A 14,747-nucleotide genomic window follows, 5' to 3' on the forward strand; every position below is an offset into this window, starting at 1 on the left:
AGGCCGCTGTTGTTCTTTCCAGTAAAAACGTGAAGCTTCACTTTACATTCAGACAAACATATGTGGCAGGCAGCTACAACTTTTAGAGTTAATCTGTGAGACCAAAGGGAATAATATCATATATCACAATGCTACACATTAGAGCTATAGCGCAAATCACCAAAAAGCGGCACAGATCAGTTTATTGGGTCATTTTCTCCTTCAGGTGGCCAGTTGATCATCTCAGAGTCAGATCAGAGACCCTTTTAAATGCCTGATTAAAAGTTGTATTCTTAGTTCGGTTTGCACATTCAGTTATTTGTTTATGTTTTTTAAAACTGCATTTTGAAATTGATTTTGAAATTATTTATTTAGGAATTGATTAATGTATTTTCTAAATGATGTTTTTAAAATTGTTTTTGTAAGTCCCTTTTTCTAATTCCTCTTTTTAATTCTACAATTAGTTATTAATTAATGAAATGCTTTATTCCTCTGTCCGTGACCCTTGTGGTCCTCCATACTTAAGACAGCCATGCTTGTATTATAGGAGGTGTTGTGTTTAAGTCTGTTCCATAGACTGCATATAAAAGGTCTGTACCCAGTTCCCACTTCAATTTTTCCCCTAAGACGGCGAAGTCATGACCCGCTCTACTCTGCCTCTGATTGGTTTACCCTGGTGACTCTAACCAATGCCACTCCTCATGCCCTAACCCAACCGACGAAGCCCACGAGTATTTGCCAATCAGAGGCAGAGTAGGGCGGGTCATGATCTCTCCATTCTAGGAAAAAAAATACACATCGGTTGGGTTTAGGACGTTATGGTTACTGGTTGGGTTTGAGGTAAATTTGGGGTTAGGTTAAGCGGCACATCATAAGGCGACCAGTTGGGGGTAAGACTGGGTGTAGTTAAAGGTAAGGGTAAAACATATCGACGGGGTAACAGACACCTACACACTCCCAGTAGTTTGGCGGGTTGGCGTGGCTGTGACGCGTGTAGAGGGGGCGGGGCTTCTGAGGGCAGCGGGAGGCTGTTGTAACTGTAGCGGTTGAGCCGAGCTGTGAGGAACTACTGCGGCTGCTTTTCTTAGGACCAACTAGCGACTGAAACTTCACTGCCAACATGTCCGACGATGAGCAAGAACAGACCATCGCCGAGGATTTGGTAGTCACCAAATACAAGATGGGGGGTGACATCGCCAACCGTAAGTAGCCGTTAACGGGTGATCGGCTCCGCTCGGCCTGTGGAGCTACCGTCAGCTCCTCCACAGCAGCAGCAGCAGCAGCAGCAGCAGCCATGTGGTTTACATGCCATCCACACAAATGCTACTTTAACAGGCTGGATAAATAACCAGCAGGTGCAGTTGGGTCAGCTAATGTTAGCTCAGCTGCTCAACGTTGACGTTACGTTACGCTTTCCCCGGTGTCCGTTAAAGTACCGGGGGATGCTAACAAAGCTAGCTCCGCCTGTTGCATGGTGCAGTCGGTTAACAGGCTGGAAGATAAACCACAGATATGAAGCCACTTTGATCGTACTTAGCAACAGGTTTTCCTTGCTTAAATTACCAAGATGAACTCTTTGTTTTAGCTTCTCCACAAATGTTCATGATATCTGTATTTTTTATTATAGTTATTTACATATAATTAACTAACATGTTGATATTTCTGCTGTTGGAGAGGCGTAATTTAAGAGCATCGACTTGTACGCTTCTCAAACTTGATTGCATATGTAGACCCAGTATTTTGACATTTCTGGCTTATTTATTAAGGATACAGCATGATGAAAAAACAGTCAATCGATGGAAATTAAGGATGACTGCATTAAGATAAGATATTGCTTTTATTAGTCCCACGACGAATTTACATTATTGCAGCAGCAAAGTGGACAGTAAAAATAGAAGAGCGTCAATAAAAAATGAATAAAGAACAATAAATAAGTACAAAAACAATAGCAGTAAATATATAACAAAATAATCATAACATTATGTAAGAGTAATATTGGTGTTTAGTGATAATGCACCTGAGCTTGATATTATCGTTATTATTATTGCACAGATTTGAAGTCAAATTATATATATTTATATATATCGCATAGGTGAACTGAAATTAGTAGTATACTTGAAATACTAATGTTAATACATATAAATAATGTTAATACATTATATGAAATTACAAGTGGGAGATGTGGATAAGATCCTCTTTCACACACGTGCAAACACACGAGTGTGGCTAAATAGTAGGAACACTTTTCAGTATAATGCATTCCAGTACACCACCTCCATCACCCGATACGACCTCCATAATAAATATAAATCAGCATTATCACCTTTCTGACAATCTCAATGAAAACTGAAAATGTGTAAGCTTTGAAAATTAGAATTAATGGCTGAGTTGTTGTGTTGGATTGTATTAGATCACAAAAGTGTTCTCAATAAAGTGCTTAGTGAGTGTAATTTTAGAAACAGATATTCACAATATTTTTGAGTCAGTACCCAGACACCTGATGGACTTAGATTGGAGGTGGGTGATCAATATCAGAAGTTACGTGGATGGTGTCAAATAACTTGAATACATTGCTTTCAGGTAGTCATAGATCATATTTGGTCTCATATCGCAGTATCCAATAATGTGATGTCAATATAATCTTTGATCTATCTGCTCTACTTTCCTTCTGCCCTCCTCTTAATCCTTTACTGTTTGTTTTACTCTGTCATCCAGAGGCTCTTCGTTTGGTTGTGGAGGCTGCCAAGCCCGGGGCGTCTGTGCTCAGCCTCTGTGAGAAAGGGGACCTCTACATCATGGCTGAAACCGGAAAGGTCTTCAAAAAGGAGAAGGACATGAAGAAAGGTGAGGCCAGGATGGTATATATTTGAGGTTGGACCGATCAAAAGGAGCCAAGACAAATCATACAAGCTGTTGTTAGTGTGCGAGTCTGCAGGGGTTTTTAAATCTTCTAGTATGGTGGCTGAGGATGACAGTATATTTTCATTATGTCATCCAAGTGTCACTCCCTCCATCCTTGTTTTGTTTTTTATTTTGCTAAAGTTGTGGATGATTTCCAAATGAAGACTTGGTGGTTCTCTTTTCCCTCTTCTAGGCATTGCCTTTCCCACCAGCGTCTCAGTCAATAACTGTGTTTGCCACTTCTCTCCCCTGAAGAGTGACCCTGACCACACACTTAAAGATGGGGATCTGGTCAAAATGTAGGCACCACGCTCTGCAACAATGTCACCCCTCCTTCCCCCGTGTGTCTTGAGTCTCCCAGTGTGTTGTCCTCCCCTCTTTGTTTGTGATATCTCAGCTTGTATGTAAGGGTTTTCTCTTTGCTGTCTGCTTCAGGTCTTGTCTTCGTGTCTGTCCTGTGTGGCAAACGACAAGTAAGGTCGAACATTTTTAGAGCAGGAAGTGTCTTTTAAAAAAAAAAAAAGATATAATGGACTTTAGCCTTGATGGCCACCCATCTGCTAAATCCCATTTATCATTCTTTTCTAATGCAATGTTGTGCTTTGAAAAAGGAAGAAAGCTCATCTTATTTGTTGTGTTGCCACTTCTGTCTTTGTCCTCTGTAACGTCTTCTGTGCTGCGTGTTACATTTTCAGTGCTTTAAAGATGTTTGTAATAGCTCATGGTGATGTGTTATACACCTTAGGTTTGTATGTTTCTCAATTTTCACACACACACACACACACACACACACACACACACACACACACACACACACACACACACACACACACACACACACACACACACACATACACTCACAGCCTGACCTTCTGGCTTGGCATGACTGTCCAATTTATACCATAGTGCCACTCCTTTGCATTCACAATAAGTCCTTCACAGTAGCTGAGCTGATGTACAGCCAAAAAGAAAATTCACCTTGGAATATATCTTTTGTTTAACGGCCATAACGAATTACATTTTTTTATTTCTATCTGACCTTATTGTTTAGTCTTTATGAGTCTCATTTCCCAAAGTGCAACATAGTTGACATTCTGTCCCTCCAGAGTAAATTTGATTGATTGCTTACTGCATCAACATTAGTGATCTTGAGAGTTGGGTTGCAGTTAAAACTTGCAGGGAATTACACACATCAATTTCATTTCTTGTTAATAAAACCTTCTTCTCTTCTCTTCTTTTCTTCTGTAGAGATCTAGGGGTTCATGTTGACGGCTTCATTGCAAATGTCGCTCACAGCTTTGTGGTGGGAGCCTCTAAGGTAAGAGCCTTTTTTTTTTAAATGCCACAGTTTCATGTCCTCTCTAGAGCGCACCTTGAAGTCCTCTTTGTCACTGCGTTTTATTTCTGCAGGAGAACCCCATCACAGGCCGGAAAGCTGATGTAGTCAAAGCAGCTCATCTGTGTGCAGAAGCAGCACTTCGCCTTGTTAAACCTGGTAACCAGGTACATTTAACCTCATCCTCACAGCCTTTGTTGTCATAAATTACTTTCTCATCATGAAAAGGTTTAGAGGGGTCTTACAATTCTTCTGGTTGTATGTGTGACTGTATGAAATTCCTCTTTTTGGGGCTGTCTTTTCTCGTAGGATATATTCACTGCAAATCCCCTAATAGTCTTACATTTTTTTTGCTAGACTTTTTATTCCTCCTCTTCCCTCCCTCTTTTACTCCAGATTAAAAAAGAGATGATGTTATCAGCAGTGGTTTGAAATACAATCCAAAATTATGTCATTTCAGCTGTTACTGCAAAATTGTATTTTGCATGTGGAAATAATATTACCTGACAGGATTTTTGAAATTGATATTTGAGAGATTAAAAAATCTGATAATGATATATTGGCTGATGTATAATGTTTACATACCCCATCACACAAATACATTTTTAGAAGGTTCCCTTTAGTTAATTTTTTAACAATTGTGGCCTGGAAATCTCCAGGTCAGGACATTTTACAGTTGAAAAAATAACCTTGTCACTACTTTGTTGTACTGTAGAAAAATGACTGAATTAAAACTGAAGAATAGTGACAAAGTTTCGAAATATATTTGGACTGTTCTGTGCTTAAATTTGTCGTCGTTTATCAGCTGATATTTATGCAAGTACTGATTTATTTGCACAGAGCAAATATCAGTCTGTCTGATTTATCGGTTGGGCTCCAGAAAATGATGTATTTTTTCTTTCTGTCATCAGAACACTCAGGTGACGGAGGCCTGGAACAAGATCGCCCAGTCGTTCAAATGCTCACCTATTGAGGGTGAGTGTTTGAAAGTTTGTGGTCTTAGTGTGTTGTAGAAAAGATATGTCCTTAAATTCCCTCTTTAACTCTCTTCAGTTTTGTTCTTGTAATAGGAAGATAATAACTGTAATTCATGTTTTCATGGATGATGCATTTTTCCTTGTTGAATAAACTTAGTTCTCATGTCTGTTTCTGTGGTTTGAAGGTATGCTGTCCCATCAGCTAAAGCAACATATCATAGATGGAGAGAAGACCATCATTCAGAACCCTACAGACCAGCAAAGGTACACATTTGTCTTTTTTACTCCTAGAAAGAAGACAAAAAACACATTTTCACAGTTATCGCACTGTAAGTTTCAGTTTAACTTGATGGGTTTTGGAAATTCTGCCACTACCCTGATGAAATGGAGATGAATGAAAATAGTTTGTAATGTTAACAACCAAATATAACATTTGAGAAAGTTATCAAAACCAGAAGTGCTGTTCGGGTAACTTGGGATAATCGACCAAAGTGACTATGAACAATAGTAATTGAGAACTATTTTATTCCAAAGTATTTACAGTGAGATCTGTGGATTATCCTGAGTAACTGGGTCATATTTTCAGTGACTGTATGCACCTTGAGAATGAGTACAGCATGAAAGATTTTGCTCCTCTGTTTTGACTGGCTTCTGTTGACACTCTTTTATAGGAAAGACCACGAGAAGGCTGAATTTGAGGTACATGAAGTTTATGCCGTGGACGTCTTGATTAGCACCGGAGAAGGGAAGGTCAGTGCCCTGTCATCTTCATTTATTCATCACTGAAGCTGTCAAATAGTATGATTCTGCAGCTAATCAGCACTGAAGAATAAAGTCAGAGGAATTCATCTTCTCTGATCTACTTTCAGGCCAGAGATGGAGGTCTGAGGACCACCATTTATAAGAGGGACCCCAGTAAGCAGTATGGCTTGAAGATGAAGACATCTCGTACTTTCTTCAGCGAGGTTGAGCGACGCTTTGATGCCATGCCTTTCACTCTTAGGTAATTGAGTCCGTCACCTGCAGAAATTGTATCAACTTTAACACCAAACTGAATAGTGATGCATTTGGCTTTAACGCTTACTTAATACCACCTTCCATTTTTCATTAGGGCGTTTGAGGATGAGGCCAAAGCCCGTCTGGGTGTGGTGGAGTGTGCCAAACACGAGTTGCTACAGCCCTTCAGCGTGCTACAGGAGAAAGAGGGTGAGCAATTTACCTCTCCTTTTAAACATGCATGTTATTTTCAACAGTTGCTTTCACTTTTCATTAGGGGTGTGACAAAACACTCAGCTCACGAGATGAGACGATAAGATATATAAGATTTTAACATTTTTTTTTTTTTTTTAAGAAAACTTCAGTGATGAAATATATGACAGGAAAATAGTTTTTATTTCACTGAAACTCACAAAATGTAAAACAATGCATTTTGAAATGCTTTAACTAATCATCTTTTAATAAATGTGACTTCAGTTCTACTTTCTAAGTATGAATTATCATGCAGTATGCAATATGTAAGCAATAAGTAAGGTTTCATCGCCATCGCCTCTTGCTGACTGTGAGATCTTCTCACCAGGTAGAAGCTGCAGCAGGTCAATGATCCACATGCTGACATTATAAAAAGAATAGATGAAGTGCAAATGAGTGATAGAAAACCGGTCTTTAAAAAAAAAAAAAAAGTTTAGTATTCGCGCCCCGTCCCACATCCGGCATGATGCCCATATCGCACATACCTAAATCCGCCACTTAAGCTGGTTGCAGCTTCGCGAGACAGCATTCACCCTGACGAGAAATATCATCACGTTTTAATCTCGCAAGATCTCGCAGCACCAGATCTCGTCACATTTCTACTTTTCACTCATTACTCCCCCTCTCTGTCTCTTTGTTCTCAGGAGAGTTTGTAGCTCAGTTTAAATTCACAGTGCTGCTGATGGCCAACGGGCCTCACAGAATCACCAACGGACCCTTTGATCCAGAGCTCTACAAGTCAGAGCATGAAGTCCAGGACCCAGAGCTAAGGGTAAGATTGTGATATCACTGGACTCACATTGATCATCTCAGGCCCAAACCACAACCATGTAATTATACCAAAATGTCTCTTCTCTTCTACAGACTTTACTACAGAGCTCCGCAAGCCGTAAAACACAGAAGAAAAAGAAAAAGAAGGTAACTCCTCAAAGTTTGACTCCTCACACTGTCCTACTATTGACCCTGTTTTTCATTTCACCTTTAATTGTTGTTAAATAAATGTTTATTGTAGCCATCGTTTACTGATCTTTACCTCCCTTTTTCACATCCTACAGGCCTCAAAGACAGCAGAAAATGCGACTGGACAGCCAACTGAAGAAACAGAAGCAGCAGAATAAATACTGCCTTTCCACACACGCAAGACCCCAAAGAGAACCAAGAGAAAACACGACAAGTTTCCCCCCACTCTCAGCCCGTCATTCAGCAGAGCTGATTTCACAAATTAAACTGGCAAATTCATAAAAACACTGGAATCAACTGAATATTTAAAGATTTTTTGGTAATTGTTGAACTTGACATGGATGCTTAACCCTTTACTGCATTAATTGACAGGAATATGGATTGAATGCTGCTCTTCCTGAACTTTAGCAGGAAATAAAGAATATTTGCAAATAGTTTTAAATTTTTGAAAAGATTTGTTGCCAAATGTGTGTGCAACTGCTGTCTGGGGGAAAAAAAGCACTATTCCTTTCATGCTTATATTCTTTGCGGCTGAAAATGTCCTTTTTAAAGTAAATGTGAAGTTCACTTTCAGCATTAATACAAGTGAACCAGGTTGTATCGACATCTAAATATCAGTAAAAGGGTCATTGAGTAGATAATGACGGAAACGTTGATCTCATCAGAAAGGCGTCATTTTTTAGGCCACTGTTTGTATTTAATTGTCACATGTTGTTCCCTTTGGCAACAAAGTTATAATAAATCCAAACCTGTTTATGTAACCAAATGTATGGTTAGAACAATATCCAGATGTATTATTGGTCTAGGATTACTCTGTCATTCTGCAAGTGTGTAAATCTTTAGGAATGATGATTTTAGTTGTCCACTATTAAACAACAGACCTTTTAGCATTTAAAATATTTCACCAAACATATTTTCTGAACCTCACCATGCAGTAAAGGGTTAAATTGTCAAATTGTCATCCATGAAATAATAACTATAAACTGTTTCAATAATTGCGTAAATGTAGAAAAAAAAACGACAGTGGATGAGAGTAATTTAAAGGTTTGTAATATAATAGATGGCTTTTTTTTGTTAGTTAAAGTAGTGAGGAAAGCAGAAGTTACTTTTCCATCCTGACCACTCTTTGGCTGAAACTGTGTTTTTTGAATTGGGTAGAGACTGACAGGCAACAAAGGGAGAGATATGGGTACGATATGCAACAAAGGTCATAATTGAACTAGGGATGTTGCAGTTATGTGGTATGTGCAGTAACTATTCGGCTACCGGGGTGCTTCCGAAGCTTCAACTTTTTATCCACACCAGGGTTTTTTTTAACACAGTAACCTGAACAGAAGAAAAAAAACACTGCTGTAGTCCACTTGTCTTTGGGGAACAAACTGCTAAATTTACTGCCATTCCCCTTAAATTGTATTAAAACAAGGAAGTCTATACGTTCCAATTTTGAATAACTTTTTTCTATTAGTGACACCTGTTAACTTGCTTTACTACATCATTAGTTTTGTGAAGCATGAAAGCTGAAGCTGAGCAAGTTTTATGGTTGTCTTAAGTGGAGCCAGACCAGTCAGAGCTCACCTCAGGTCTGAGTTTCATTTCAGTGAGAGTAGAGTAGAAGTAAAATCATGCTTTGTAGCTCAGTCGGTGGGCTAAGGATCTTTACATCTAATGAAATAAAAACACTTTTGTACGTTTCTGTTTTCTTGAAAGGACCTTGTCAAAGTTCGGTATTTACATACATTTGAAGACTGCTCATTAATATCCACACAGTTATATTGTATGTGGGGAGTTTTTGATGTAAAGGAGTAAAGCAGCATCAGCAGCTGTTGGGCAACACTTTGTCAGCCATCAGAGATTTTACTACACCGTTTAGCTTTCCCTTTAATATTTCTGGGTGTATTCAACTGTTGTGGGCTATGTTACAAATCAATGTGCAGAAATGTTTTATGGCAATATTAAATATTACTGACTTTTGAATGAATGTGATGAAGTAACTTTAATCAGATGCACTGACACAAACAGACATTCCTGTCTGTTTATTTGATTGATTTTCTAATATGTTAAACATGATCAAGATTGATATAAATATCACTGCATTCAATTACATATATATATTTTTATAAGAATTTTATCTGTATCACCCCGCTGAAGAATTGCCACTAACCAAATATTATAATTTGGTGATTAAGTAGAAACAAAACGAACTTTTGATAAACAAAAAACTGTCGTGCTTCAAGTACCATTTAGTAACTCTTCCTGAGCTTTTAACTGAATCTTGTGGTTCTCATGAGCAGGTTGAGTTTGCTCAGTTTCCATGAAACTTTATCTTTTGTAGGTCAGTAGATTATTTAATTGATTAGTTGGTGAATTGATGAGTCAATTAATCGATTACTTGATTGACTGATGGAGAATTAATCAGCAACTATTTTGATAATTGAATTACCCTTTAGGTAATTTTTCAAGCAAAAGTGCCAAATATTTGCCTGTTTAAGGCTCTCAGAGAATGTGTTGCTCTTCTTGGTCTACATTACTGTAAATTTAATTAGTTGGACAAAATAAGAAATTTGAAGATATCTTGTAGAGAAACTGAGGGTCTGAATAACCTGTGTGTGTACTTCAGTCTGACACTGGATGTAGCTACAGTCTAACTGTGTCAACATGTCGCTGGTGGTCAAACCAGTTTCCAATGAACCACAGACAAGTTATGTAGATATGTTCTTATATTTTTGGTTGCATGTCCTGAGATATAGAAAAGTAAAGTCCAAAGCGCAGTATTAATTATGCAGACAGTATTTAATATATTATATGACTGACTTGTTATACTTATGCATTCATCTTTAAGCAACATTTTAATGTCTTTGCTGGTATAGGGGGAGTTCTTCTAAATTACTTCATATACTGTTATACTGAGTAGCTGTATTTTGCAGATCCCTTTATACTGTCTTCAAAGCTTCAAAGTCAACCCAATGCTCATCTTCCCTTTCTAAAAGTGCACAGTAACAACAACAATAATAATAATAGAATGACTAAAGATAATAATAACAGCATCGTATATGGATGTCAAACAGGAGGAAGTAGATGGATGTCAAGCAGGACAGAGTCGACATCAACCTGTGAGAAGAGAGAGCAGAAAAACTCCAGGGAAGAAGTGAAGTTAGTAACATGCATTAATGGTAGGGAGACTGGGGTAAGTTGATCCAAAGGGTAAGTTGAGCCACCCCTTGTTGCTAGGAAAGGGTAAAAAACATTGTTCATGTGACCAAATATTTAGGAGGAAGGCATCATTTCATGGAGTCTGTGAAGGTAAGAACCACATGGGTAAAGTGGTTAGATCTTTATTTCCAAAAAAACATTTTTCACTGTTGAAAGTGAAATTAATCTATCATAAGTTTCATGAGAATTGTGTTTAGACCAAAATAGATCATTTTAAATTTGTTTTATAAATCAATGGTGGTATCTATGAGCTACAACATGAGGTCATAAACCTAGCGAGAGGAAGATGGAGGGAGGAGTTTAACAAAGATGGATAGAAGAGAGGATAGATAAAGGAAGAAGGGAAGGATGATGGGAGGATGAGAGTTTCAGTTCAGATTGTTCAAATGTGTCCATAACTGACCACAGCTGTTAATGTTCTCTTCCCAAGCGCACTTTAAGGCATTCTCACGTGTTCTATTCCTAAGCGCACTTTAAGGCATTATCATGTTTAAATGTTTTTTTTGTTTTTTTTACAAAACAGCTGTTGAGCAGTCATATGCACTAATAATTTAAAAAAAGGTTATGGTACCTGTTGAATTGTGTATAATAAATAAAAATACACATGAATGTGAAGAAGTGACTGTTATTTAAGGAGGGAGAAGGTGGGGAGGAGGGTGGGGGGGAGTAGGGATACGGCTCAATTTACCCCGCTCCTTGTGCCATGAGACCACTTTTTTTGGACATGCTATATTATCGAAACAGTTATGTTTACACGCATTCTGTTTGTTTGAAGGGATGCACAACATCCTGAAATATATGCAGATATATAAGTTAGCAACAGAACTATTATTGCCTTGATGTAGTGATCCTAAATATGAAAAATGGCTCATCTTACCCCAGTCTCCCCTACATGGGTGTGAAGCCAGCACCTTCTTCTTTCTGTTACTAAGACAAATTATACATGCATCATTTTTCAACGTGACATCAGATTTGAAGCTTTCATTTTATACAGTAGACTGAATGTTTTCTATTTGAAAAATAAAAGTTCAAATAAACACAATACTTATTTATTGTCTGTTGTGTGAATTGTGTATTGTTGTATGTTTTTTGTGGACTATTTTTTTTTAGATTTGATTGAAAAATCTTGTCTTTCTTTACAAAATATCAAACCTGTAACTATATCGTCTTGAAAGGGTGAATATTATATTAAACGTATGCCTTATTATGCCCAATATAAATTTACCTTTGAGCATGCGCAGTCAGAGGGCGTTTGGCGCTGCATCATGACGTCACGTAGTGTATAAATACATCCCTCCTCCTCCGTCACATCCTCTTTCCATTGCTCCTCTCGCTTCGAGGTAAGAAAAAAAGCTACACCGCTGCTGACACAATCCAAACTAAATCATTACTTTTTATTTATCATCTGCAGCCACTGACATCTGTGTTTGTTTCATTTTAACAGAAACTTCTCCACACGATGAGAGCCAAGGTAAGAAGTCTTTATTTTACTGTTTTGTATCGTCTTCCTGTCAAGTCAATGCTGCTAGCTAGCATCTGTATAACACCTCCACTCTATTTTCTGTTAACCCTGTCTGGTAGTTAATTATCATTTCTCTATCACCTGTATATTTATTATTCACTCATGCTGACATTGCTAATGTCTGTACCCTAGAGTACAATAACTGTTTGAATATTTGTTCAAAGTAGAGCTGATGCTAATGCAAGGCCTGCAGTGGTGCATGCTGGGATGTTAGCAGTAGGAAACTTCTAAACCTGCGGCTGTTAATTGGGAAAGGGTTACTTAAATCAGATGGTACACCTTTTTTTTAATATTCTGAACATCAGTGTAGTCTGCAGTAACGCCTTACTGTGTCTGTTGCATCCCAACAAGCAGCATGCTGTCACATGTCAATAAGCAGAGATGCACACAGCAGATTTATCTGCACCTGATGTTTCTCTAATAAATCTCCCTTTTGTCTTTCAGTGGAGGAAGAAGCGTATGCGCAGGTGAGCATCAATGATACACTTTCAGTTCAAACTACTGGTTCAATTTATTTATTTTTATTTAGTGTTTAATTGAAAGAAGTGACGTATGACAGAAATGCCAGCCAGATATCTAATCTGTCTTTATGTATAAGTGCACAAACGACTCATTATACTGCAGCACTTGGATCAGTTTGGAATGCCACATTAGCTAAATCAATGAGGACCAGTCCAACCCGACATACATTGTTTTCATATTGATCAAGTCTTATATCAGCAGTGTCTTATACACTGTATCCACGGTGAAGTGTTTATAATTTTGATGTGAAAAGGCAGGACAGATGTGATAAACCATTATGTTGGACATTTGGTAATTCAAGTGATTATTATTATAGGCTACTAGTAACTTTCCTGAAAGCAAAAAAAAAAAACATAGGTCAAATGTTTTTGCAGATAAGTCTGCTTTGTATAAATAAAGTATTTAAGACTAAAATAGTGTCCCTGGTTATAAAATACTAATTCTGATGATTTGACACGGAACATTTTCCTTTTCAGAACAATATCTAAAAACTCTTCTGATTTTAACAAAACATCTCAGGGATTTCATAATGCTAGTTGATATAATGTATTTGATTCATATGTAAATATGGTGAACAAATCAGAATTGTATAAAGTGTCCCACATTACCCTGATCCGCTCTATTAAAGTCTTGTCTAGTTAAGGCAGTACAGAACAGGAGCCTGTCACTGAAGTGTGCACATGGCATGAATAATAATGGCTCCATGTCTGAGTCCAAATGAATGGCACACTGGCAACTTTATAGGAGCAATGTGTGGTTAACACTGCACGACTTAAATTTTATTGCAACTGGTTTCCCTGACATGGCTTTGAACTTAAACCACTTGTGACTTTTGAGGAGAAAGGGTTTTAAACTTTTCAATTTTCCAAGGAAATGGGGCAAATAAGTTGATAGAACTTATATAGACAGAACTTACTGTAACTTTCTTGGCCAATATCTGACCTGTTCCACTAATTTTTTTTTAACGATAATTGACATCACACAAGCATTTTTGACGTTTCTGACTTAATTGCATGTTATGAAACGAACCTAAACTAACAATATTTTATTTGTATTCTAACAGTTAATTTAGTAGAGATTTCAAAATATTTAGATGAATAGTGTTAAAATATTGTAATGTCAATTGTTAACTGTATAAATCATTGTGCCCATGCCCTACTGTGATATTACTGGGTTCTGTGTGCACAACATGAACATTGCAGGACAGACATGAAATTTGACAGTTAAAAAAAAAAACAGATGAGGGACTCATAGTCGTCAGGGCCAATAGGCTGAACGTCAGCAGTTCTCAGTAGGTGGCTTCTGAATCATTGCATTTCTACTGAAAGATTATACTGTACAAAGAACATTCAATATATTTTAGATTTAGTGTATATTGATACCTTTTGTTACCCAAATTGGTGAGCTCAGGGATCAGAGCTGCCAGTGGAAGTTATTCTATTTATGACTTATGTATAGTGTGCACTACTGAATGAACATTGAGCAGCAAAGTGTGTTTTCCTGACAGCTGCTGTTTATTTTTAACAGGCTGAAGCGTAAAAGGAGAAAGATGAGGCAGAGGTCAAAGTAAGCCCTCATCCCCGCCAGCTGTGATCCCGTCAGAGCTTCTTCAGATGACTGACACATGTAGCTGAAGTGGATCACGTGGAGCCTGCATCAGCAAAACGAAGATGACACCGTGACTTAAGACGACCACCTTTCTCACGGCGCCAGCTGTGAAAGTCTGACGAAGGAAGCAACGATGCTGGACAGATCTGTCAACATCACAACTACAGCTGTTTAGTTCATGGACCATACAGAACATCTTGTTATCAACTGTTGTGGTGTTTTGAACAATAAATGTTTAAAAGTTTGCCACAAGTTTCAGCCTCTTGATTAGTCATTTCATAAAGTTTTTGTAACCTATTTTACATAAATGGAGGATAGTCATGAGACACTATGAAAGTGTGCATTGATGCATCAGGAACGGCCACTTTACTGTGCAGAACATGAAATATAATGCACAGAGAATTGGAACTGACTTTCTCTACTCAGCATGTTGGATGCTCCACCTTGATATGGGTGGTGACACCCACTTGTTGAAAATGGGAAT

General features: G+C 37.9%; 1 protein-coding gene and 1 long non-coding RNA gene across 2 annotated transcripts; both read left to right on the forward strand.

The window, feature by feature from the left end:
- Positions 1 to 783: 783 nt before the first annotated feature.
- Positions 784 to 9,088, forward strand: pa2g4a (proliferation-associated 2G4, a). Its single transcript, XM_062416133.1, has 13 exons — positions 784 to 1,181; positions 2,695 to 2,823; positions 3,074 to 3,179; positions 4,129 to 4,198; positions 4,291 to 4,383; positions 5,128 to 5,191; positions 5,379 to 5,457; positions 5,865 to 5,943; positions 6,063 to 6,196; positions 6,305 to 6,399; positions 7,086 to 7,213; positions 7,306 to 7,359; positions 7,497 to 9,088. The coding sequence occupies exons 1-13, from the start codon at positions 1,100 to 1,102 to the stop codon at positions 7,557 to 7,559; spliced, it is 1,176 nt and encodes a 391-aa protein (XP_062272117.1). The 5' UTR covers positions 784 to 1,099; the 3' UTR covers positions 7,560 to 9,088.
- A 2,816-nt stretch (positions 9,089 to 11,904) lies between these two features.
- On the forward strand, positions 11,905 to 14,508 carry LOC133977846 (uncharacterized). The gene is made up of 4 exons (XR_009924979.1): positions 11,905 to 11,951; positions 12,056 to 12,082; positions 12,578 to 12,600; positions 14,183 to 14,508. It is a non-coding gene; the product is annotated as an uncharacterized LOC133977846 (long non-coding RNA).
- The last annotated feature ends 239 nt before the right edge of the window (positions 14,509 to 14,747 follow it).

This window comes from Scomber scombrus, chromosome 3 (assembly GCF_963691925.1).
Source record: "Scomber scombrus chromosome 3, fScoSco1.1, whole genome shotgun sequence".
NCBI lineage: Eukaryota > Metazoa > Chordata > Actinopteri > Scombriformes > Scombridae > Scomber > Scomber scombrus.